Source organism: Amphiura filiformis, chromosome 19 (genome assembly GCF_039555335.1).
Source record: "Amphiura filiformis chromosome 19, Afil_fr2py, whole genome shotgun sequence".
Classification (NCBI taxonomy): domain Eukaryota; kingdom Metazoa; phylum Echinodermata; class Ophiuroidea; order Amphilepidida; family Amphiuridae; genus Amphiura; species Amphiura filiformis.
In genome coordinates, this window is record NC_092646.1 from 36,782,861 (window position 1) to 36,810,604 (window position 27,744).

At 35.1% G+C, this 27,744-nt stretch overlaps 2 protein-coding genes across 2 annotated transcripts in view; both read left to right on the forward strand.

The window, feature by feature from the left end:
* The window catches only part of LOC140140541 (ATP-binding cassette sub-family C member 9-like), a 28,424-nt gene extending 21,352 nt beyond the window's left edge, over nt 1-7,072 (forward strand). Inside the window, exons 14-20 of the mRNA XM_072162299.1 lie at nt 164-291; nt 906-984; nt 1,180-1,288; nt 3,141-3,244; nt 3,749-3,882; nt 4,443-4,505; nt 6,012-7,072. Coding sequence (XP_072018400.1) covers nt 164-291; nt 906-984; nt 1,180-1,288; nt 3,141-3,244; nt 3,749-3,882; nt 4,443-4,505; nt 6,012-6,149 — 755 coding nt within the window. The 3' untranslated portion in view covers nt 6,150-7,072. The remainder of the gene's footprint in view (nt 1-163; nt 292-905; nt 985-1,179; nt 1,289-3,140; nt 3,245-3,748; nt 3,883-4,442; nt 4,506-6,011) is intronic.
* Nucleotides 7,073-18,395: 11,323 nt separating this feature from the next.
* LOC140141239 (uncharacterized) lies at nt 18,396-27,515 on the forward strand. Its single transcript, XM_072163045.1, has 4 exons — nt 18,396-19,199; nt 22,711-22,868; nt 23,669-23,809; nt 25,900-27,515. Exons 2-4 carry the CDS (start codon nt 22,742-22,744, stop codon nt 26,586-26,588), a joined length of 957 nt encoding a protein of 318 aa, XP_072019146.1. The 5' UTR covers nt 18,396-19,199; nt 22,711-22,741; the 3' UTR covers nt 26,589-27,515.
* The last annotated feature ends 229 nt before the right edge of the window (nt 27,516-27,744 follow it).

Sequence of the window (27,744 nt, forward strand, 5' to 3'; positions counted from 1 at the left end):
GATCACAAATATGTGATTTTTTTTCTCAATACGACTTATGGTTCAGAAGTTATGTGCCGCAACAGGTCAAGGGTTCATTTCCAGTTTGCATAGGGCTCAAAAATTTCGTGCGTTCACTAACGAGCTATAAAACATTGTGAAAATCTCTCATTTTTTGTTATAGGTAAAGAGCCAGCTAGTAGCTGGCCCCATCGAGGTGAAATAAAGATAGAAGACATTTATGTACGATACGCGACCGATTTACCTTGCGTTTTGAGAGCGATTAATCTCCACATAAAACCAGGCGAAAAGGTAGGCATAAAAATAACCATGGCTACCATTTTTGAGACAACAGGGGTCGAAATTGACACAGAATTATCATGACCAACGCTCGAAGTTTTTTGTAATACAGTTTCTGTATAATTCGGGCATCTTAAAGATAAACATGAAATTTGATGACAGTTTTGATCTGCTCTTATCGTTTCTTTGCTAAAATGCAACAGATTTTGTGGGAGTCATGGAGATTTGATATAGCGATCCTTCGACAAAAAGTGGACTGTAAGTTACCAGGTAAAGCCCGGGTAAAATGAAGACCTGAGCGCAAGAAAACCGTAAGTCCACTTGGACCCTCAACATGTATACACTAAAGTTGCGTATAGTTTCGTATAGTTTGGTCATGTTTTATACATGTTCAGGGGCCAAAACAAATCTTTCACAACCTTTCATGATGTTTTCACCCTGGAACATGTATTTACATTATAAAACCCTAAGAAACTATACGTAACTTTAGTGTATGCATGTTGAGTGGCCATGTGGATTTACGGTCTTCTTGCGCTCAGGTCTTCATTTTACCCCGGGTTTTACCTGGTTACAGTACGCTTTTTGTCGAAGGTCTTCAAATCTCGTCCCTTTGCTTGCTATTTCAGGTTGGAATCTGTGGTCGAACCGGAAGTGGTAAATCATCTCTAACTTTGACGCTGTTTCGGGTGATAGACACTTACAAAGGTATGTTGTACAAGCAATAAATATGAAGTCAAACTACGGTTCTGACTGCTCAGCGCTAGATATCACACGAAGTTAAAGTGTGACTTGCTTTTTACGTTTTCTGTAGGCCTACAAATGATTTTTTTTCGGGAATGAGTTGCATTAATTTCTACAAAATATATCGTTTATTTGAATATTTTAATTAAATTTCTTCAGGTCGTATAGTTATTGATGGTGAAGACATTGCTAATTTACCTCTACGGACCCTGCGCCGACGACTCTCTATCATCCCACAGGAGCCCATTCTGTTTACAGGAACTATCAGGTTTGTTACATCCCATGTGGGCAGGGTTAAATGAGAACTACCTGCCGATTGGCCAAAAAGAAGTTCTCATTATCAATTGGACCAATCAGCAACATTGTTAGAATAATTTCACCACACAAAAACATTTGGGGTGAATTATTTGCAACGCTCCATTCTGATTGGTGATTAAAGTGAAGATATCATGTAATTGACCAATCAGAGGCAATGTTAGATCGGCAGGTAGTGCTCAGGTGTTAATATCCAGGTTCGGGCCCGGGGTTCGGGTATACCCCAAGCTAGCATCCTCAACTATAAGTATAATCCCAGGTCAGCAAGCAAACCTGAAATTAGTGGCAAGTTTCTACATCTTTTATTTCACTTCAATTATTATTTGTTTTCTTGTATAACATAACAAGATATTATAATAAAGAGTCAAGCAAATACATTTAAGTACATGAGATGTGGATATACCATCAATAACGCTGGGCGTGTGGCTGATGGCACCCAAAGTTACACACAAATATTACAACAATAGAAAACATAGATGTCCAAAAAATACTATTTCAATTAAATAATTAAAGAACTAAACTAATGTATCAGAGAAAATAAAATGTTTATGAAAAAGGTGATATCCTCTGTCGGAGATCACTTAAGCAAGCTATCTGCTACAATTGACAGTCAGATAGCACACAATGTTAGTCCAGAAAAATACCACAGTTCTTTAAAGGAGACTTTGTCTTGACAAATCTTTTTGGACGGTATTGTTCTCTGTCTTATTGGGTGGCAAGAAAGTCTTAAACACCACAATGCAACGAGTGTTGTATCGTATATTAAAACTGTCGTCATTCAGTAATTTCTTTTGGACGAGAGAACCGTCGGTTTGGAAAACCTCGGACTATAGTGAACCCATTTGAAAAACATTTGAACATGTTGAATAGGAAATGGTAGGAACCTTATCGTTTAGAACTAAAAACGTAAGGCGCAGTAATTTATATATAGTGCGCTACGCACAAGCACAACGCCTATACGTTGATCCACAAGCATCAGCACACTTTACAGGTTGTCGCTGACCACTATGGCTCCACACCATTCCATAAACCATAAAACAACAATACAGGGACTTGCAGCTAAGAAGCGCACACCCTAGACATTCGACAATAGACCTTCGTTTTGATATCTCAATATTTTTACACGAGAGCGTACTAACCACCACCGGGGTTCGAACCTGCAGCCTCTCGCACAATAGTCGAACGCCTTATCGATTGAGCTAACTTGACTGCTTTACTTGACTAGAATGTGCTATTCCCTCTATAGAAGATATGGCCATAATCTACCGGGATGTAGATTCAAATGGAAAAAAACGGTCAATTCATGTAACTTCATTTAACCCCGTGGACACTACTGGTCATCTAACAGCATTTCTGATTGGTTGATAACTTGAAATGCTCATTTAAGTTGCCAATTATGACATGGCGTATTTAAAACTATTTATGGTCAAATGTGCATTTGCAGATGATCCTATTAATTCCCTCCTTGATTGGTACAAAATTGGACACAATCTTCCATGGCCAATCGGCAGGTAGTTCTCATGGGGTTAAAATACACACTCCTTGTGAAGAAGATTATGTTTATGTCTTCCATAGGGGTTTTGTTTGTTTCTCTAAACGGTCGCTCCGGGCGGTGACACACGTGGGTCCTGATGGGACCAGGCTAAAAAAAATTCTCGGTGTTGTCTGAATTTAAATTGAAATCTTTTATTTTGGGCTCAATTTGGTTAAAAATTCATTTATTATCACTCGTAGTTACCGTCCTATTTACCTTAAAAAGTTACCAACCCACTTCAACTTTATATTTGTTTATTAAACACTTGCAGGGATAATATTGACCCAGAAGGCTCTAAATCGGACACAGAATTATGGGATGCGTTGGAATCGGCGCAGCTTGGACACGTGGTATCATATTTGGATGCCGGCCTAGGTATGAAATCGTCCCGACATGCATCACATCACATTTTTCTTCTTTATAATTATTCTTAAAACATTGCATGTTTTATGGGAATGCTATGGAGAATCTCCCTAAAAGCAATACTGTACTCTAACGGGTCCCCTTTTACCTTAGAGCATGAAAGTCTTGATCGAAAAATCTGAGGGGTAGCAGAGGGCGGCCATCTTGATTTTCAAAATGGCCACCGTTTTGATATTTATTGTAAGTATATGATCGACAAGGCGTGTATAAGTCCGTTTGTTGTGACTGCAGAGGTTGATCGGAAAGCGTGTTTTGACCATTCCGTACGCCATGTACGTACAGTATTATTACGCAAGTTCGACTAATGTTTCGATCGTATGCTGGGTATATTAGATGATTAAAGTACATTATAATCGTGTAAAAATCTGGATTTTTTGAAGAAAATTGAGGGCGTCTTCCTCAGCAAATGTTACAATACTTCTTGAACAAAAATAAAAATTCTAATTTAATTTTCAGATTATGAAGTATCAGAGGGAGGAGAGAATTTCAGTGTGGGACAACGTCAGCTGTTCTGTTTAGTGCGTGCATTCCTACGTAATTCTAGAATACTGATCATGGACGAGGCCACCGCTTCCATCGACTATGATACCGTATGTTATGCAATAGATAACAAAATAAATAATTAAATATGTCTTCGTATAACTTTTGGATTGTTGAAAGGAAATGTTTAAAAAAACTCTAATGTTATGTTAAATTGTTTCAGTTACTACCGATTACAAAAAATGGGGGATTATAAAATACTATCCCGTTTTGCAAAATGAAATATCGCTCAATCACAACCCTTTGGTCTCTTTTGGCAAAACATAAAAATATTTTTATTAGTATAGTGCTGTATTAGTCTGGAATTGTGAGTATATCTTGTTTGTGTGTGTTAATTCTCTGCATCCTAGCTATTGGCTTCAACATGAAAAGTCCAAGTTTTGAGATATTTTCTTAAAATTTAAGAGCTATCTTAAGAACCGCTGAACCAATACTAGGCTTGTTTGTACTCATTTCAATGCATTTTTTCATGCTGATTCCAAAATGGCCATGAAAATGTACAATTCTGAAATTTTTTTTTTTTTTTATTTTTTTACTCGTCGTCTGCAGTCAACAACTGCGTGGACAGAGTTAATATTAATAAGTCTTTGTTTTGCTTTCATTTCGACAGGAATCGATACTCCAAGATGCTGTCAAATCCATATTTTTTGATAAAACTGTCATTACTATTGCTGTAAGTCAAACAACAGAAAAAAGGAGGAATAAAATCAAATTAAGAGTGTATTAAAAACGTGAAACTAATACTGTGCGTATAAACTTAAATGGACGTATCTCAAAATCCCACGAAGGTATATCCCCCGAGTTGTGTTAAAGGCGTAATGTACGATTTCCTTCAAATTTTAAATTTGTCATTATATAGGCCTACTCAAAATGCTGAAATAATACTAGTAATAATTATCGGAAATGGTTTCTGTCCATTTTTAGCTGAAATAACGAGGTAAAGTGAAAGAAACACTGCTTGTTGTTTTGAACGTTTAACACGCAGTTCTATGGGAGGACATAAAGTCATAATTTCTTGAATTATGACTTGATGTCGAACTTTGCTCTGTTTACCTACAAACACAACAAACATGGCTGATTCCATTTTGGTGCAAGTTGTGACATGTGTAAACATTACAAATATGCCAAAAAAATCAGGTTTGAAAAAATTAACCAAATTCATATTATAAGATCGTACATTATGACTTTAAACTAAACAGGAAAATATAACAATATAACAAAAAATAGTTTCCCTTCCTGGAGGGGCACACCTTATAACACCGGCTCAATATTAATAAAAACTAAATAAGGTATAATTCAGGCTGGTGTCAAATGAAAATAAAAATGTAAAGAATGTATACAGACAGGGGTGCTACTAAAAGTTTAAAGTTGCTGGCCAATTTGGTGTATTTTTCAAATTGAACATGTCGAAAACTAAAAACGATGGTGTCAAATGAAAGAAAAAACAAAACAAAAATAATACGCGCTAGTTTTAACGTGCTAATCAATGGAAGCACAGCGCTAGTTCACTTGTTCGCGAACGCTTTGTGTACAAATCAATAGCGCATGCAATGGAGGAAACTGCAACTTTTAAATTCACACCTTCCTTGGGGTTTTGGATCGTCGTGTCTTTATTTCTTGAACAATTTCAACGAATGAGGTCTTAAATTCGAGCTAAAAGATGCAGCTATTGGCTGCTGGTTCAAATTATGACATATCTGTCTTTGTTTAGGATATACAGGGGGTAAACATAACTGGTACCTTAATAATTTGCCTTACTGTATATCACATTTTACGTCGGTCTACTTTTCGACGTATATAGTTGTAAAAGACTACTAATTACCGCTGATTACGAGCTGATCAAAGTATAGCTGGTCCAGCTTAGTCCGACGAGTAGGACCTGTTTTTTTCTTAGTTTACCAACTATATACTCAAACTCTTATCGCTCAAGAAAGATTAACCACAAAATCTAAACCGCCCCTCCTCCCGAATTTTTTGGGCGGCGCTGTCACTGGACTTTCGCGATTCGTCTTTCTTGCGCCATGTGAGATAGTGAGCATAGTGTGAAATGTGTATTGTCTGGTAACTGCAAAACAAGGTCCTACTCGTCGGACTAGTCCAGCTTAGCGGAAATTTTATAAGACGAAACAACCACAGTGATTCATGTACATATTTAACAATCATTTTGTCTTCATTTCAGCATCGTGTGTCTACCATACTGAAGTCTGATACTATTGTTGTTCTAAATGAAGGGGAAATAGCTGAATATGACACACCTGAGAATCTACTTGCAAACGAATCCAGTATATTTTCATCTTTGGTACAAGCCAACAAATAACTCTCACATCTACTCGTAAAATAACGCTATAGTATAATTCGAGGGCTTAGAGCCAGAACCACCTATGTCCAAAACTGGCATTCTGAGAAAAACAAATTTGAAAGTTTGATCACAGCTGAAAATCTAGCATCAACAATAATCTTCCATATATTTGTTACCAATATTGTTTCAAAGTTGATGCTAGGGTCTCATACTTATTGATCCCCTGGGTGGGTCACAAAATGGCCGATATTGGACTTAGCCAGTTCTGGCATAAAATTATAGTAAGACTACTGGTGATAAACTGGACATAATAGGCATCGGTCTTTTTTTTTCAGTTGCCATCTACTATTTTTCTATTTTATTTTGCACACTGAAGTGTTGCTTTGATTTGATTATTATTATCACCTATCACAGGCCACTGTAGTACGAAAAATGTAACATATCACGCTGGGCATTACACAAAAAATAGACATATAAAAACCGCTTATGGACATAAACACTATTGACATTGCTATAGCGCCCTCTTTACTTCACTAATGACAAATTGGTCCAAAATCGACATTTTATGTTTTTAGGCCACATCTAATGAAGCGTCACGTTCCTTTACATTTCCTATACCAATTGAGAATGTTTTAATGAAAAGGAATGAAACACTGATTTCATATATGAAATTTGATATTAGTTTACCATTTTGAATTAAAATAAATACGCATATATATTTATTTCAATTCAAAATGGTAAAGTGTCAACAAATTTCATATAATTATGAGATGAAGGTGTCATTCTTTTTTAACATGGCGCTTCATTAGATGCGGCCTAAAAAACATAAAATTACCATATTTTCACTATGGTTAACCGCTTCACTTTGCCTTTTCCACTATGCAAGTTTACACTTTCCCCGATACCTGACTACTATAAAAGAACAAGACTTGTTACTTCGATTGCGAAATGGCAGCGTGGCGTAGCTGATTAGTCCTCAGACTGATAACCTTTTGACTATTGATCGATGTACATGGTTCGAGTCCCATTGGTGGTCTTTTTTTCTTTAAGTGTATTCAATTGTTGTTTTTTTTTCTTATATTGTTTTTTTTTATCATCGTAAAACGTATTTTAATAATATTAAGAAATGAGTTGTTTCAAATTGTTACATCATAATCTTTCTAATTCGCTCGGATATGCCTATACTCAGCATACACAAGTTTTACAGAAAACATTTACATGTTGGGTTATATCATAAAGGGTACAAAACGTTTTAATAACATTCAAAAACATTTTGGAAAACATGCTGCAAAACATTGTAATATTGTAAAAACAAAATGTATTTGTAGCGTTTTTGAGTTTTTGAGACAGGTGAAATTTGACTCAGTATCATACAGTAGAGGGCCATAATCACGAAACTTGTGTAATTTAGCATAGGAGGTGTTTTCAGTGACCACTCCCTAAATAAGCCAACATATTTATCAACAATTTTATTATGATTCAAAAGGATATTATCTACTCTAAAATTGTGTGCAATATGAAACTCATACAACATTCTGTTTTTGAGTTATGGTCAAAAACGATATTTTAGAGCAGTTTAGAGGTATAGAAACATGTGTAATTTAGCATAGGTTTTTTTGTCAATGACCACTCCTAAATAAACCAAATTCTCTTTATCAACAATTTTATTATGAACTCAAAGCATACAGGGTGTAACAATAAAATTTATACAATTGCATTTTGACTTCTCAGGAAAAAACTAAAAAGTTATGGCACAAATGTTATATGCAATACAATCAGTAATATCTTGGCTAGAAGAAGACGTTTAGTTGGTTTCTTTACTAGCTTGGGTTCAAAAGTTATATCCGATTAATTAAATCGTCCAGAAAACGTGTTGGGCCACTTTTGCCATGTTTGTGCATATCAAGTTTGAACCGCTTAGATATGCTTATCGTGCAATAAACAACAAAGAACTGACACAAAAGAATTATAAGTGGGGGTTATTTGTATAATTAACATGAACTTAATAATAATAATGATATTTCTTTCAAATCTATAAATGAAGTCTTCTTATAAATGAAATTTCTTTCAAATTATCATATAGCCAAAGTAATTCTCATATCCCTGAGCTATGATTGGTAAAAATGAAAACAGTTTTTGCATCCATAACTACAAAACAATAAAATTTTGAAATTAATTTTAGCTGGGCTTCTAGCTGTTCTGGGGCTACCACTATTGCCAGCATTCTGTTAACAAATTCTACATACTTCTCATAGTTATATGTAACTGTATACCTTGATAGAAGATGTGAGTTTGGAAAATGAGCTATAAACAATCTTATGGTTTCTGCTTGACTCCATGTGCTACCGAATGTCACAACCATAAAAATACGCTCTTCCAGCGTGAATTGGGGTTGAAGTTGTTGAGCTGCAGCCACGATTTCTAGTAAATGAGGTTGTTATGTCAGAGCTTAGTTGTGACTTTCAAAAACTCAAGGAGATATTCTATTATGTAATCATTTCTGCCACTTCGAATACCCCATTGTTTAAAACTACCTATTATAAGAACACCGTCCAAGCTGGTCCATGGTTCAACTCTATTCAGTCACTTTTGTAATACTTAGACAAAAGTGGCCCAGGCAGTTTTAAGAATAAGCTGCATAATTGCCCATATCCTCAGTTCAGTTCAGTTCAGTTCAGTTTATCCTCACTTGTATACCATCGATTTTATTGGAACAAAGCTTATCTGGTGGCTAAAGAAATTATCTTTATAGACATATAAATATCAAACCAAAAAATAAGCGGCATACTTGTGTCATTCTATTTTCAAAATTGTACAAATTTTATTGTTACACCCTGTATAATCCACTCTCAAATCAGTGTGCAATTGAATACCTGAGTGGAAGAAGGGCCCAACTCCAATTTTTTACAAAAATGAGTTAGACCCAGCATTTTATTGCCAGCAGACTGATCTTCCTTGTGTGTGAAAGATGAGCCAAAATCCATTCTCTAAATAGTCTTCCATGTACAATTAATCATGGTTTTCATGGAAGAAAGGCCCAACTCCATTGAGTTGGGCCCTTCTTCCACAAATATAGGGTTAAAGAGGAATTTTGTTCATCCATGAAATCTGCTTTTCACTACAATAAATTTTCTGGCTAACATATTTCACGAGTTCTACTTGTGCAATTAATGGTGATTTCCTAATTTCTGTAGCTATTTATAACACAGAACTGGCACTTGCAGTATATTAGTGGAAGAAGGGCCCAACTCCATCGCGTATTAAGACCTGTACCGTTGCCATGGAAACATCATATATAACTTCGAATGTATGTACTATTGTATGTTCATGTATTAAAGGTCCCCTGAAGATGAAAACGTTCTGTCTATCAAACTTTTCCAAATATTAAGTTTTGATGGAGTAGGGCCCTTCTTCCACTCAGGTATTCAATTTTAAGCGAGACAAAAACGAAATTTAGATCAAATACTTTGCATTCGGTAGACACAATCATCGAAAAAAGTATTGGAACGCTTGCGTGTAAATAACGGAAAACTGTTCCCCCTCTCCCCCGTGCAATGTTGGGAAATGCCAATGTCTTCAGCGGTGTCCCAATGCGCTCCAGCATTGATTGATGGGGAAAGGGGAAGGGTAAATCACTGTTGCAGATGTTCGTCATTTCCATGATCATAAGAAATTCTGCACGGAATTTCGACAGTGTGTGCCAAGCGTTCCAAGGACTTTTTTTCGAAGATTGTAAGACCTCGAATTGCATCTGCCAGCTAATAACTCACAAATTGATTTATACCACCCAAATGACTCCAAGGTTGCAAAACAATTTGCCAAGGTCAAATTGATTCAATATAGAACTCAATGCGACTCAATAGGTATTGTTGATTTTGATGTGTTACTGAGGTAACGAAACATCCTACATAGCACAAACTTTTTATCATGGAAAGGCCACTAATTTGGGACCATTTTCAACAAAATCTGAGCATTTTGTCAATTTTGCTCTGTATATGTGGTGCCAAAATTACACATAATGACGACACAATGTCACATTTTTCCTCATACCTCCATAACCGTACATCGTAGATAGGTTAAACTATACTTTTTCTGAATCCTTATGACTAGAGAAACATATTGCCTGTGTTTTTAACCAAATCCGAGCAATTTTGAACTTGACCTTTGTGTAAAAGTTCAACGACCTTTTCCCACCAAATAAGGTTGCTTTTGAAATGCCTCCATAGCCTATAATGATAAGCGCTATAAGTACTGTATCTCTGTCAAATACGGAAAATTTAACATGATTTGCACGATTGCTACGGGAATTTATTGGAATATTACTGTCTCATATTGATTGTATGTCGTATGATAATTTGCAAACCCAAGACCACTGTATACTAATTTAATCAAGTACATTTGCGTGATAGACAGATGATTTGTCAACACATGCGACAACAATTTAAATCTGCTAAGGTGGTATTGGATACATTTCCTAGAAATTAGGAAATGCTTTGAGCATGTTTTAAACAGATTAATTGAGTAGGGTAAAGTACACTGATCAATATACCTTTTGTTTGAAGCAAATCGGACATACGGTTTCCGTAATACATCAAATTATATTTTCTTTGTATCTTATTGTTTTTATCAATAATCAATATAGTTAATGAGCAAAAAGGACTGTAAATGTAAAGGCTCATTAAAATGTAATTTTTGCCAATATTTTGCTAAAATTCAATGCATAAATGAATACATGAATACAAACCCCACCCAAGTCCATGGGAAGTGATTTTGAGAGAAAAACCTGTGTATCATTTTAATTCCTTCAGTTAGATTTACCTGGTCAATATGGTAAGTTTTACGTGCAAATGAGTGGATTAAACCTGTATTAGGTATGACGATTAGCATTTCAGGGACTTCGTGGGATTCATTTTAAATGCTGGACTTGGGTGGTTTTTTTAATCTTATACAAAGACAACAATGTTGGACTGAGATTACCACTAGTAAGATAATACAAAATAAAGCACACAGGTATGTATAATGTTGATAAGCATTCTGCCATGTAATATCAACCACACACTTTCCTTTAATAAACCCATTTTGTTTTCAAAAGTCACTCTCCAACAATGAATGTGTTACAAGTGAACTTTTATACTCAAATCATGGAATTGGGTGGTTCTTTGATACATGCTATTTTTCACATGCTCAATAGACACACAGGATGAATTTGAGTTGTTCTTTCATCCATATGACAGGCCTATGTATAGCAACAATTTCCCATGCTTAACTCAATTTGGTATAGTATAGACTTGGGTGGGTTTTGTATTCATATATTCAAATGTTCATGGTACTTTTATTTTGCATACTTTGCCCTGAAACTTGGTCAACGTGTTACTAATATGTTCTAATGTATTATATAGTGAAGCCGCCCCCTAATTTGCATATTTGCATAATTAATGAGCTAACTTGCATAAATGCTAATTAATTATGCAAATGAGGGTGGCTAGCTCATTAATTATGCATAAATTATCTGGAAGTCAATAGGAACACTTTGACCAAGTTTGAAACCAATATTCTGTTAAATAAAAATGTTATGAACATTTATGCATTAGATTTTAGCAAAATATTGGCAAAATTACATATTAATGAGCACTTTCAAGTCATATTAGCTCATTAACTGTATTGATTATTGATAAAAACAATACAATACAAAGACATTTAAAATGTATGTATTGTGAAAACCGTATGTCCGATTAGCTTCAAACAAAAGGCATATGGATCAGTGTTCTCTGCCCTATTTAATTAATATTATCATATAGTCTAACGTGACTCCGGCGCGATAACCGATTGAGCCACTTGGGGACATATGCAATTGATTGATCTCAAACTGACTATTATGGAATAGTGCATAACAGGCTCTTATGATAAACAAGCTCATTACCGCTGTAAATGTCGGAGGTGTCGATGGCGAAAAACCTCGTTTTTTGCAAAAGTAGCTTAAATTTGGAGTGAAATTCAAATGGCAAAGTAAGCGACAGACATTTGAGAATTAATGTAGGCAGTTAGATATCAAGATTAACGTTCCACAATCCAGATATCGATAATGTAACATAACAGTGTTTTGTGGTACAAGATTCTCGAAAATTGTTCCCAAAAACGGGCTAATAAAATTTAATCGGTATTGTATTTGGTTCTTCCCCATGGCAACATTATTTCTTTGGTCGATTTGTAGTACGATACAAAAAAGGAGAAAACAATCACTCGGCGTGGTTTTATACGGAGCGAACATTTGAAAGAAACTGCATGGAACGCGTTTTTGATCTTGTGAAAATGGTGCGTAAAAATGATTTAAACGAAGGATTTGTATAAACAGACAAAAATAATGTAAAGATACATCCATGCACCAACATTTGACTCACTGCGATATTTGATTGCTGAGAAAACGCGGTTTTAGAGAACAACTTTATACGTCTTTTATACGTTTTTTTATACGTTTCTTCGTGTAACCTTAACTCTGTATGATAATGAGTACTGAAAGCTGAAAACGGAGGTTCTGCAATTGAGGCACGCATCCAACATAGTCACTGTAAACAAAGAGTTTAGGCTGGACATCAAACTTTTGATGTAAAACAAATCTGCAACCTAAATTGTGTAGGTTTTATTTGACACAGGGCTTAAGGGATGGGGTATGAACGTTTGGACAGTATTTATTGTGGGACATTAGAGCACATCAGACATATCGAATTGCATTCTGAATACGAAGAATGTCCTTCTGATATCAAATAATTTTGATTTTTGAAATTCGCAATGTAATATACATTTTATGGCAAATCATTAAAAATTGATATTTTTGATATTTAACAGTACTCGAAGTAAACTTTATAAATCTGATGATTTATACTTGAAGTGTATGTAGGTGGGATGAAAAGTCGAAGATCAATTGGCTTTTTTTCCCAAAACACGAAACGGAATTAGGTCGTTTGGGGGAAAAAATTCATATCTTCAATATGAAAGGTCAAAATTTTCAATTGATCGTCGGCTTTTCCTCCCAGCTACATACACTTTAGAGTATATCATTAGATTTATAAAATTAACTTCGAGGACTGTTATATATCAAAAATGTGAAAAATATCAATTTTTATTAATTTGTCATAAAATTTGTATTATATCGTGAATTTCAAAAAATGAAAATTATTAGATATCAAAAAGACATTCTGCGTATTCAGAATGCAATTCGATATGTCTGATGTGCTCTCATGTCCCACAAAAAATACTGTCGAAACGCTTAAAACGATCATTCCAATTGGTAGATAGTTAAGATTTAGCAGATTACGCAATCAATCAACCAACTAATTTTATTTAATGCAGATAAATAGAGATGTTAGTTCTTTATTAATTGGTTGCCATTACAACCGACGTCATCGTCATCATCATCATCAACATCGTCATCATCATCATTGGTGTGATTAAATCATAAAGCATAAACCAAAATCAACTGCGTCCCATAATAAACTTTAAAATATGGACTATTCTTGGTCCATTTTGAAAAAACGAACCAAAACAAAAAATGTGTTTTACATCAAAACAAAGTACCCAGCAAACACAAAAACGTTTTTAAAACGTTTTAAATAAGTTATATTTTGGGTTTTGGTTTAGGTAAAAACGTTTTAATAACATTAAAATGTCGGGTTGTATAAAGGTCATGAAGTCGTTTTATAACATTTTGTATGAAAACACACTACAACAATATTTTTAAAATGTTTTCGAAATGTCATTGTAAACTATTTTTGCAAACATTTTTGGCTAAATATTTTGTCAACACTTAAATAACATTATGTTAAAATTAAAAATATTTGCACCCAGCAAACACATACATGTTCTTAAAAAGTTTTTTACAAAACGTTTGAATAAAATTTAAATGTCGGGTTATATAAAGGTCGTTAAAATATTTTAAAAACGTTATTGTAAATATTTTGGGCAAACATTTTTTGCAAAATATTTTTTCAACCCCAAAATTTTTAGAATGATTTGTACCAAGTTTTCAAAAATGTTTTTGGAATGTTATTAAAACGTTTTTATACCCTTTATATAACCCGACATTTAAATGTTTCTGTAAAACATTTGTGTTTGTTGTGCAGGAAATTACCAACAAATGCTATTTAATGTTATGAAAACGTTTTATACCATTAATGTACCCTTTATATAACCCGACATTTAAACGTTTTCTGACAACCTTTTATAACCTTTTGCGAATGATGTCGAAAACATTTTGTGTTTGCTGGGTAATCATATATAATAAGTATTTATGAGAAAATGAAGCTCACGTTTATTTCAGTGTCAAACAACAGGTTGTTGACACTTTAATTAGTATTTCTCATTCATTTGGATGAGACAGTTTCATGGAAATGAGAATTTTTTTTAATTCTCATTGTTTTGTCCAATTCTCATCGCTTTGAAAAATCTCATTTTAAAATTCCACTAGTGGTGGAGGATTGGAGGTTGTAGTATTTCTTATAATTGAAGACCAAATTAAAAAGACTAGTTTGCGTCTGACGTCAGGGCAAAGGCGTGGCGTGATTGATTACTTGCGCAGTATGGCATTTTTGGTCAGGTTGACAGAACGCCATATGCAAACTAGTCTTTTTAATCCAGTCTTTAATTATAGTTTTGGTCTGGGCTATGTTTAGGGACATTGATTGTTTTGTGCGTGCAATATCTGTGGAGGAATTTGGTGCTAGGGTGTGCATTGATGTGTGTGGCAGGGTTTTTGCAACTTCAATTTGTTTCTTTCTTGGGTTGAGGAAGTGGAGAGGTTACGGAGATTTTTGGGAATGCTAATTATGATATTTGTTTTTCAGTGTAATAAATCCATAACTTCTCTGTTACAAATATACTTCAGCAACTCCTGATTGGAATATAAAATTTTCTTTGACGGTTTGCACTGCATTGTGGGAAAGCATTAGGGTCAGTCCATATCAAAACAGATTGAGTGTACACCCACCCTCTTGCATTTTGCTCTCCTTTGGCTCAGGGTACCTTTCATGGATCCCTAGGTGAGGTCACAAGAAAAAAAATTCAAATTCAATTTCGTTTCCGAATGGCGGGCAATCAAAGTTTGGCGACCTCGACCAAAATTGGGAATTTAAGGGGTCCAAATGACAAAGTGCTCTCTTTGAGGGGCACTTTCTTCTTAATTGAATCAGTTGTGATCCTCTTTTTGAATGTGGTCACTCACTGGCTGTGTCTGAAATACCTAATGCCAAAAAAGATAGATTTCGGAATTTCGTTGGGATTTCAGAGGGGGTCAAAATCAGCACTTCGTACTGTTCAATCAAATTATCTTGATTTTGAAGGACCCATGATAATGTCACAGTGCACTTAAAGGTCCTAATTATGTTCAGAATGGATTAACCATATGCCAATGTCTATGAGCAATTAAAAAAAAAGAGAAATTTCTAGACCCCTACAGAATTTTAGGCCACCCCTAAAGTGGTTCAGCCACAAATGGCGCTTAAAATCGGCAAATTTTGACCCCTAATAACTTTAGGTGTACACCAGATATGAATTTCTAGTCTTTTGCATCTGAAAGAATGTAGTTTAATGTTACTAGGAACATAGGATTTGTTTTGTATTTTTTGTGTTTTATTATTAAGTTGACGCTTTCAAAAATAGTCATTTTGCCTAACATACCATGCATACAGGATACGGTACAAAATGCCAATTTTAGTATAATATTTTTTTTAAATTTTGATCACTTTATAGCCATTTGTATTTATATCCTGATATTTCAAGTTGCTTTTGAGTCAAGTAATAAGAAAAAACTACTTTCTAATCCTCTGTATGGATTTTTAAGGGGGGTCAAAAATGCACTTCCTGGCAACGATGCACATGCAAAGTACAGGTTATGGGGGTCAAATGTTCAGAATGCTCCCAATTATGTCAAGTAATATATCAAATTACTCGTATGGTCATGAGGATTCCAAAAAAGTATAGTTTGTTATGTGTCAGACCTTTCAGGAGGGCGCTATGACGAAAAAATGTTCATAGGTCAACGACCTTTTTGAATTCTGACCATAGTTAACAACGTCTGATTTTGGTGATTTTGGTGTCTAATATATGTTTTCTTGCATGAGAAATACAACTAAGCAAATTAATAAACTATACAAGGAACCGATGACCCTCTTTTGCAACATGGCTGCCAAAAGCATCCATATTGTAATAAGGAGGTCATTGGTTCCTTGTACAGTTTTTTAAGTTGCGTAGTTGTATTTCTCATGCAAGAAAACATAATTAGACAGCAAAATCACCAAAATCGGACGTTGTTAACTATGTAATAACAGGATAAATAAGACAATTTGCTATAAAGTGATCAAAAATAGAAAAAAGGGTATGTTGAAATTGACATTTTGTACCCATAACCTGTACATTATTAGTCAAAATTGGGATTTTGGGACCATCAACTTAGTATCAAAACACAAAAATACAAAACAAATCTTATGTTCCTAGTAACATTAGACTACATTCTTTCAGATGCAAAAGACTAGAAATTCATATCTGGTGTACACCTAAAGTTATTAGGTGTCAAAATTTGCCGATTTTAAGCGCCATTTGTGGCTGAACCACTTTAGGGGGCCTAAAATTCTGTAGGGGGTCAAGAAATTTCCCTTTTTTTGAATTGCTCATAGACATTGGCACATGGTTAATCCATTCTGAACATAATTAGGACCTATAAGTGCACTGCGACATTATCATGGGTCCTTCAAAATCAAAGATAATTTGATTGAACAGTACGAAGTGCTGATTTTGACCCCTCTGAAATCCCAACGAAATTCCGAAATCAATCTTTTTTGGCATTAGGCATTTCAGACACAGCCAGTGAGTGACCACATTCAAAAAGAGGGTCACAACTGATTTAATTAAGAAGAAAATGCCTCTCAAAGAGAGCGCTTTGTCATTTGGACACCTTAAATTCCCAATTTTGGTCAAGGTCGCCAAACTTAGATGGCCCGCCATTCGGAAACGAAATTGAATTTGAATTTTTTTCTTGTGACCTCACCTAGGGGTCCATGAAAGGTACCCCTGAGCCAAAGGAGAGCAAAATCCAAGAGGGTGGGTGTACACTCAATCTGTTTTGATATGGACTGACCCATTAGTAGGCTACACTGCATTATTTCATCAGAGTGACAGCTCTCCACCTCTCCACCTCTCCACCCTGAAGTGCGTAATGGGATACTACCATTGGCTGCTGTGGGCTACTTGTATGTATTGTTGTAGTGTTAGCAAACAAAGGCTATTGTGCCAGGCAGTAAAAAGTTCAGGATACCTTTACGCAAGCGCGAACTTGTTCGTTGAGTTGAAACACAATAATAAACATATCAAAAAAAGTAACTAATCCCCCTTAAATAATGGCCATTATTCCAAAACGGGCTATTGTATTACAAATCTGTCAAATGCGTAGGAAGCAGAATTTATTTCTGCGCATTTTGACACCTCATTTGATACGATAGCCCAGAAAACAATAAAACACCTGTCAATTTAATGTAGTGAGGTCCAGATTTGAAAGTTGCACTTACATAAAAATTTTTACAATACAAAAACACTCAGAATTGCACAGATGTCCTTCCATTACACTGAATACAAAATCAATACAATTTACTGCAACTTTCAAATCTTGGGTTACATTGATTTAAATGTACACTGTGACGTCAATATTTAGTCACTTGCTACAAATGAGGTGTCAAAATGTGCAGAAATAAATTCTGCTTCCAACGAATTTTTCAGATTTGTAATACAATTACCCGTTTTTGAATAATGGTCATTATTTAAGGGGGGTTAGTTACTTTTTTTGAGATGTTTATTTCACTTCCTATGGCTTTTTTCTAGACCGGTAAAAGTGCCAGAAGTGGGTTAGTGTAATAGCTGCAATGGGTGACTGCCATGTCGTCAGCGTGTTTATGCCCGAGTCATTTTCTTGTACTTTTGAAAACAAAGTACAAAATATGGTTTAAACCTGCATTTAAACATATTTATTCACCAATCTTTGCACAAGAACACGTGATGATTGCTTAACTGATGCGTGCTTGAACCATATTTTGTACTTTGTATTCAAATTTAGATAAAATTACGATGTGTAAATAAGTACAATATAATGTGAAAATTGCCAAATGTTCATAGGGCAGCTATTGTACTTACCCACTTCTGGCACTGAGCAATCAAAATATCGGTACTGGTAACTGTGATATGATTTCAACTTATCCAATAATTTCACTCTGCTTCGGTTCACGTTATAAATGCTTGCCTATGTGAACTAACTGTTCCATTATGTTGATACAGCTTATGGAATAATCATGGCGCATGCAATACTGTGCAGTTTTCTTTTTGTGAATGCATTTTTATACGCACCAACTGTCTACGGATACCGAGACCTGAACAGAAATGCTTCGAGGTACATTGAAAGATTGTACGAAACCTTCCAGGGTCAATTCAATGCAACACGTACGAGACTCAACTTGAATTCGGTTCAATTTGGTGTTTTAACAATGGGCAAAATATCATACAGAATTGGCGGCAGAAATGATTTTCGTCCGCTGCCTCTTACTTTTTCCAGTACCCTCCCGTGCACAAATACATGCCGCCCGTATGGCTGGTATCGTATAGGTCTGCCTCCACTTGCAAACTACCACGCTGCTGTTCCAACACGCTTAGGGTCACATAATAAGACCCATAGCGAAATGCAGTTGATGGACGCCTTCGATAAATTGATAGATACTCTTTCGTATCAAGATTTAACAGATGCCTACATACTAACATACTTCAGTCCATGCACTGAATGTGCTGAGAGACTACGAAGTCTGGCGCAACGATTTAATAATAGGCGGCGTCTTATTAACTTCCACGTTGGTTACATGAGGGAATATGAGGAGCCAATGCAGCAACAGGACGGGTCTTGGATACGACTGCCTACCCTGGCTAGAACTGAAGAGATTCTTCGGAATTCGCAGAACGTCTTCTTTGGAAATGTAAGACGTTTCTGTCAGCCGAGGCAAAAACGGAATGCTAATGATGTCTCTATCATATGTGACCTTCCTGGTAAGACTTTAAAACTTAAAAGGTTTTTTTTTCTAAACTTGCATGAATCGAATGTTCAGGAAAACAATACCATATCGATTTGTATGCGCTCTTTAGCAAAGTCATAGTTCATTGAATTTACAACTGTATGACAAAACAGGCGAAAATAGGAACTTTTTGCACAAGATTTGCAATTTAAAGAGAAATGACCATTGCTCATTAAAGTGACGCTGGTATATGGACAATAAAAGTGTGCTTTTTCATTTAATGACATAAAATTTGAAAAATATTGTAAGGTTTTGACTTTTAAAACCTACATTTTTGTCAAAAAATGTGCTTGGATAGGTAGTTTTCAACAGATTTACCACATTCGCCTTGCTTTAACATTGAATTGCGTTATCTGTTGACCTAGTGACGAAAAGTGTTTTTAGGGGAAATGAAAAAAATGAAAAAATTCTGATTGGATGAAGGAACATTTGAGGTTTTGACAAAAACCAATCAAAGAGACCCATTTTTCAGCTAGAAGCTCCACAGCTCTTACATTGCTATGCACTCACCCGTGTAGTGTATTCAAAGACTGTGCGGAGACAATTCACTGATTGCTTGAGAGCTCTTGGACGAAAATGTGTGCTCGGGTGCATCGAGGTAGAAACTGTGCGCATGATGGTTTATAAGAGAATCGTTTTTGTATAGAAACATTTCCATATGCTAAAATGTGTATTTGCTATGGTAACAGGTTGGTTATATGAACGTTGCGCGAAATAACGTTCGTGAACCAATATTTTGTGGACCCTTTCTGAATTCGCAAAAATGAAGGTAGTATCTGATCTGTCAGCCGAGGCAAAATCGGTCTCGATGACTCACGGTTGTTTGACGATGTTATTTATTAATGTCTCTAACAAAACATTACATAATTAATTTCAATAATACTATTGTGACGATAATTCATTCGATAATTGAATATTGATCATAGTCCAGTAAGCCATGATAACCATTCATCAAGTGAACGTTTTTATATCCGTGCATCAATTGCACTGACTGATGCGATGTTATGTTTGTGCGTTAATAAAGACTTCACTCCTTGTTAACCCTGCAACCGGTGTAGACGTGCCCAGGTTTGGCTCATGATGATTAGTTAGAATGGTCAACATGATCACCAATATATTGTCATCATGTTTTGCACGTGAATCATATTCAATTATACTTATTATGCTACGATGTAACTCTGGTAAGACTTATTAACACACACCTTATGTATTTTGATCAGTTTGTCTGATGATGTAAATTCATAACAAATTCTTAAACTTAATTTCTGTTTCATTTGGTTCAGTTCGTGTTAGTCATTTCCTTTCCCGTTCATTATCCCTCATCCTTTGGGACTCAAAATCTGGTACCTGGCTCTGCTTTTCCTTGGACATGTTGGACTAATTCCTCAATTTAGATTCATAATAATACCTTTACAATAACAACAGTTATCAGACTAATATACACATACATTTTTAGCTATTTTTAACTTGGATTTTCTTTTTGTTATCAAATTTTTCATCTTTTGCTGTCTTTTTGTGGTAATCTTTATTCTAAAAACTGTATTTGTGTTCAAATTGAGGGCGCTATTTACATGTATTGTTAATCTAATTTGGCCCAATAATATGAATTATACCTTTCATTTCGTGATAAAAGGCAGTTTTAAAATGTCCTTGCTACATCCTACTCATTTGTATGATGTTTTAATGTCATTATACCAGTATTTACCACTTGTAAAGATGCAAACAAGATTTAAGATATATAGCGCCATCAGTGTTCAACGTTTCTTAACAATTATACAGTTCTCCGTGTCGTCAAACAACAGCGAACTGCATTACTGATATTAAACTTCGCAGTCTCAAATATTTTCATCAACTAAATCTTGAAATCTTATGATGTATGCCTAATTAGCTGTCACTCTGATGAAATAGTGTGGCTAGTAAAATAAAAAATATTACACTTTTTTTGGTTACATTTTGCCTTCGCCATGCACACAATATTCGGCAAAAACGCCGACACCCGTTGACCTATAAAAGAAGTATTTTAGAAGTAAATATTAACATTCTTGCAATGACAAGTGTAACTATGGTAACAGGTACCCAAATTGTCGGAGTAAAATAGTCAATGTAACTTGAGCATGAGCACTTTATTGATTTATTATTATTTACAATTGATTTATTCGAAGGTAACTTTTAACGTTTTCGCTAAGGTTACCTACGAATACATGGACAAAAACGACTGTTTTTATTGTCTCACGATCTAAACAACACCGTGACGGACCTTGGTATAAAGCTGGTTGTTTTTGCCACAAGACTTAACTGACTCCAAGATAGACTTCACAAGTCTGTAATAACGATTTTAAGCGATTTGTGTGCAATCAAGCAAATTAAAGTCTTTTTAGCGTCTTTGTTTCTTACTTCAATCCTCATTCAACCGCTGTGAACCGACATTATTAATATATGATAGGGCCTTTATTATCAATAATCTCAGATAGAGAAAAGAATACATTCAAAGGGCTTTATAAAATGAAGATTTGATTGAGATATCCACCAATAGTCTAATTGTTACCTAGAAATACTGAAATCTTACTTACGAATACAGTATAATAGTATAATACATGGCATTGTGCAATGAAGTGTCCCTACGAATGGAAATTAATAGTCAAAAATGTAAAGTGGTACCCCGCACAATATTATTCTCCATATGCAGATTCATTCAACAATTATTTATTGCGTAAATTTGCTGTTGAAATATTTGTATATCGAAATGAAGTGTTCAAAATCTTGCTAAAAGCATCAAAATTTTGTGATCTAAGGTAATAACATTTATTCATTTGGACGTACCAGCTGAAACAGATCAAAAAACCGCCATTTTATCCAGTCATTAAAATATAGCAAAATTTGAACCTCTAAACTCAATATAGATATTGTTAAATCGATAACGTTACCTACGAACACCCGGGTTTCTTCACCTTTCATTATATTCAACGTTAGGTGTATGCTTATAGTTCCTATTATTCCAGAAAATATATATACCACTCTTTCTTATACAATATGTAAATTGACTCATACTAATTTGATAATCAAAATACAGAAACTGACCTTAACTTCATTTTCAAATAAACTAACATAAATTGAATCAAAAAAAGCATTAATAGAAATAAACCATTTGTTTTAGATTGATTAGTTTTGCGATAGTGAAAGTATCCTTGTGGTATTCGTAGGTAACATTGGGTTATGATATCAAATTAACTATCCCACGTCCTGGATTTATTTTTCAAGATTAGTAATGGCACTTTTGGTTCCTGAAAGGCCAAAATTGTCCTTCAATCAATGGGCAAAAGGAAAGAATTGTGGAGGCATTTCTATTTTGGACCTTAAAAAATGGCCCGTGGACACTTTTGGTTGGATTCGACCATATAAGTAATTTTCGAAACTCCTCTTACTTTCTAACAAAGACCAATGTTTGTAACATTAATTCTGTTCTTGTTCTTTCTTTTCTGCGGTAGCGTTCTGGGGCGCATGGGAAGCATGGGGTAAATGCGGCGTAGTGTGTGGCGGTGGGGACCGATACAGAATAAGGAAATGCTACTACGACGGAGAAGTACCAATAGGGAAATGCCGGGATCAAATTACGAGATGAAGAGGTGCAATACACAGGGTTGCTGTAAGTAAAACATTTTGTTTTTCACGACGCTTGAGTTACGACGGCTTTTGCTACATAAACAGGCTAACAGGTCTTCATTTTCTGGAAACTAGGAAATGTCCATGCAGATTAATTGAGTAGGGCAAATTAAACTGAATCAATATACCTCGAACAAACAAACGGTTGTCAATTATACACCGACTTATATTGTAATGTATCTTATTGTTTTTCAATCAATAATTAATATAGTTATTGAGCTAAAATGACTGAAAATGCTGACTAATATGTCTTTTTGGGCCAATATTTTGCCAAGAATCAATGTATTAATTTTCAGAAAACTTATCTTGTAGACTTTTACCGTTAAAAGTAGTCAAAGTGTTTCTAATGTGCTCTTATACAGTGTGTATGTTCTAGCCGCTCTCTAATTTACATACTTGCTTAATTGATAATAATTTATTTAAATTAGCTGTAATAATGTAATTAGGCTTTATGCGTAACTCGCAAATTCAATTTCAACTGAAATAGGCTTTTTTCTTGGACATCTATTTAACCACACCTTAAAAAGATGGTACTAAAACACGAAATTTATTCTACAATTTCGGGAGTATTTCCCAGGATGTGCTGGACATACGAACCCATAGAATACCATAATTCTGTCTAGGTGCACTGATGACAAGACAAAACATGCAGTCATAATTCTGTCTAGGTGCACTGATGACAAAGACTCCGGGACAAGACCTAGTACTATTTTTGACAACTAGTAAAGAGGTCAAACATGATTATAATAACTTTGTGATGACTGGGTATGTTTGAACTTGCAGGTGAGTCATGGGGATCGTGGTCCGAGTGTAGCAATTGTGATAGCAGTGGATGGGGTAACCAATACAGATATAGAATGTGCTGCGATGTTACCGGTCGCACATCATTCCAAGATCGAGCATTACGCAAGTGCACTGGTTGTCGTAAGTGTAACCAATCTTTTTCATATTCCAATTTCAAATAATGTGTATGATGTATTTGCAAAGACAAACACTTTTTCTATCACTTTATTACTTTCTTTTAAATATGTATCCGTTATTCTAACAAAAATAAAATTGCATTATTATTACTGGGATCAAAAGTACTTTTGCGTTATTGTATAAATTTTACTCTTTTTTTAGTTAGCTGAATTAGTCAATGTCGTTTACTTTCGAACCCATAGCATACCAACTTTTTGGTGCAAATTTAACAAAAACGCTAAAGAGTCTACACTGACCGCTGACTTGCATTCCGAAGTTTTATCATATCTCTCCAAATGACAACATTCAAGTTCTAATATACAGCTGATAAAACCATTTCAAGACGCTAAAGACAGCATTGACGTTTCAAATTGTACCTAAAATGCTGATTTTGATACACATAACTTAAGCGCCTCTAACCCTATTGAAATTAAGCTGCATTCTCTTCAGTTCTTTGAAACAAATTCTTATCAAATCCATATTTCTCACAGAATTAATATTACTATACTATAGGGTCCACAACTTATAAGTTCCCCCAAGATTCTTTTTAAAATAAATCGAAAAATATTTGACGAAATGCAAACGTGTAAAATGGTTTCGGTAGCCTTATTTGTTTTACACATAATGGTCCAAATTATAGCGCACACGCCATTGCGTTAGGTCACTATGGTTCATTATGTAAACATATACTTCTAGTGCCCGTTTCTATTCATCGTTATGTAATCTTCTCCCGTGCATTATTTTCGCGAACTACTTCGCGTGCAGGTTTATATAGACCTGCACGCTAAACAATACATTATCTAAAACCTGCACGCTAAACAATAGATTTTAGATAATACGTGCACGCTCAAATACTAGAAATACTACTTTCACATTACTATGTAACTATGTTCGATATATATACCACCAAAAAAGTACGAATATACATTCTGTGGTGTTAAAATAGTTATAGGGTATGGTATTTTTTCATGCGCACTTTGTAACTCATAGGTTAACTGTTCTATTTTGCAACTATCATTGCCATAAATTATGATTAATGAACTCAAATAAATCAAACATCAAATGAGAATAATCGAGCTTCTATTAATTAAAAAGGGCTAAAAACAGGTGGACCATAATTATACAAGATGACACCATTACAAAATATTCAGCATTTTACAAATGAATTACATGTAGGCCAATATCTAAGATAACATAAACACGCACGGGAAACACACACTAGCGTATAATATCATGATCATGCTTTATAATACTGAACACATTGAAAAATTCCACTCTCGTGTGTTTTAACAATATTAGTAGATTTTAAATTGTAGAACTATAAAGTCCAGTTGATATTGATATATAAGTTTATTCTCTCATCTCCATTCACCGTAGTACTACATGTAGTGGGACGTCAAAATCGATTGTTTCCAACTGCTTCAGTGCTCTCTGTGTTCGGAACCACGATATTAAATGATCACAACATAAAGTCAATTGGTTACAAACCATGCGTGAATAAGTTACTAAAGTATGACGTATGGCGCAATCGATACCATTGATAGCTAACTTATACAGTGATTCATTTTCTTGACCAGTTACTAGTAAATGCTGCCTGGTCAATGACCTGACGGTGTTTTTAACATTTAAGATATTTTACCTAATATTCAAACTAATATAATGAAAACAAATTGCTCGTCGTATGGGAGTTGCGCTTAATGCGATTCGAAAATTGAGAACAAAATTTCAGGTGACAAGAGAAGTGAAAAATCAGCCGACAGATGTGTTCGACTGATTACATGACTAATTTTGCACGCTCGTCTACTTCGGAAAATCTGAAAAGCAGTCGCGGGCATCGCATTGCGGGCATTATTCGGTCCGGGGATTCGTGAGTTTCCCACTTCCCTCGACCCCTCCCTACCACCATTACCACCACTTCGAAATCATGCGCACGCCACTGATAATGATCAAATCGGTTTAAATGATGATTTAATTGGCAGTAGAGAAACGTTATCTTTTCTGTTTCCATTTTTCTTATCCTTTTTCTTTTCTCATTTTTTATTTCATTTCACCAGCATCATGTTTTGCTTCCGACTCTATGGTTCGCGTGAAACTACTCACCAAAGATGACGGCACGAAAATAGAACGTAAACGAATGTATCAACTGAAAGTAGGAGATCACGTGGAAAGCTTTGACCCAGAAACAAACTCGGTGGCATTTTCCGAAGTGTATTTCATATCTCATGAAGATGAAAGCAGCAACTCCTCTCGCTTGATAAAGTTAGTGTTCGGATTCGAAGATAAGAAAGAGCTATCTCTTCGTCTGCATTCGAAGCATTTGGTCTACGCGTGCAGTATTAAGGAAAAAGCTGAACCAACTGAAGCACCCATCACTGATTCCTGTCGGTATCCACCGATGAATCCAGTAACCGCTGAAAGCGTGAAAATCGGCGATATCGTTTGGCTAAGAAATTCTGCCGGTGAATTCTCCCCAAAACCGGTGATCAAAATCGGTGAGTCCTGGAATGGTATTCGACATCCAATGACTCTCAACCATTACATTGTTGTAGATGATGTTTTGGCGTCTGTTCATATGTATGATGAAGGGTTATACAGGCAGGTCACAGCTCCGTTGAGATTTCTGTATGGCATCAGCCCGTCTATTACCGACACTAGCCTTGTTAAGAAGCTGGTCCAAATGTGGGATCATGTTGAAGACAAATTTCTTGTAAGTGATTTGAGGCACTGGTTTGGATTAAATTGAGAAACTTAAACAATATCGGTGGAGTAAAGGTTTCATCAACTGCATGTACATATATCGACTTATGCATAAAACATTTATATGTTGGTTTGCCGTAACTGTTAAGAGACCAAAACATTAGGTTCGGGCGTTTCCTTTTTTTTTTCTTTCTTTTTTTTTTTAAACCTTTCTCTGTTTTGGTCTTTTTTATTTAGTTTAAACAAAGTTTGAGGAGCAAATGCATACAACACCAATTATAACATGATATCAATGAGGCTACGAAAATTTAAATGCTAGCATAAACTGTAGCCACTTATACTTTGATCATACTTTTGCTCGTAATCGGCGGGGCTCATAACATCGTGGATTATTGTATAATAGCGTACAAACAGCTTGGCGCACCACCTACGCGAACCGTGCTTTGCGTATTGCATGACTGCAGTGCGCTTTTGTGAATTTAAACAGGCGCAGTAACAAAACCGAATAATGTTCGCCTATTACGAGTTGATCATAGTATAGGCACTAAGTAAATGTATGTTTGTTAGACGTAACACCAGCAAGAAACAAAACAATTTGGGTCTGGCATTCTTGTTAGTGTTTTTATTTCCTCATTTTTCCGTTTTAGTCTTTTCTATTCAGGTTAAGCAATGTTTGAAGGTCAAGTTTCATTTTACACAAACTTCCTTTTGATGTAAATTCACGGTCGCTCGAACTATTTTTTCTCCGAAAAATGTAGAACAAAAAGTTTTTACTATAATGATATTTCAAAGTGAATTTTTCCTCACTAAAATATTTCGTCCTTCACATCGGAGGACTTCTTCAAGTATGATTGATATGGTCGTCTGATCCACTTTCCCAGGAAACTGGTTTCCGGTACTTCTTACTCTCTTTTCCAGTCTGTAAAGGAGTTTTGGGTTTATCAAACAAACTGGAAATATTTATTTTAATCAACAATCTATTCAACGAAAAAAGTTTTAAGCCTTGTAAAGTACATAAAATGGAGCCACTTTGAAAATAAACGAATTCGTTAGAAAAAATTATATGTATTTCATTTAGTGGTAAGAACAACGTGCTTACATTAAGCAACTTTTATCTTAATACATGAATTAAATTTTGTAAGTGATAAATTCAGCCTAGTCACCTTACTAAAATGATTCTAAAATTGGTGTTAAAAAGATCA

Bases quoted from the DNA above. Each gene is read 5' to 3' on its own strand.
- LOC140141239 (XM_072163045.1), top strand. From the start codon at position 22,742: ATGCGGCGTAGTGTGTGGCGGTGGGGACCGATACAGAATAAGGAAATG. The intron at 22,869-23,668 runs GTAAGTAAAACA...TTGAACTTGCAG, and splicing joins GTGCAATACACAGGGTTGCT to GTGAGTCATGGGGATCGTGG. The intron at 23,810-25,899 runs GTAAGTGTAACC...TCATTTCACCAG, and splicing joins ACGCAAGTGCACTGGTTGTC to CATCATGTTTTGCTTCCGAC.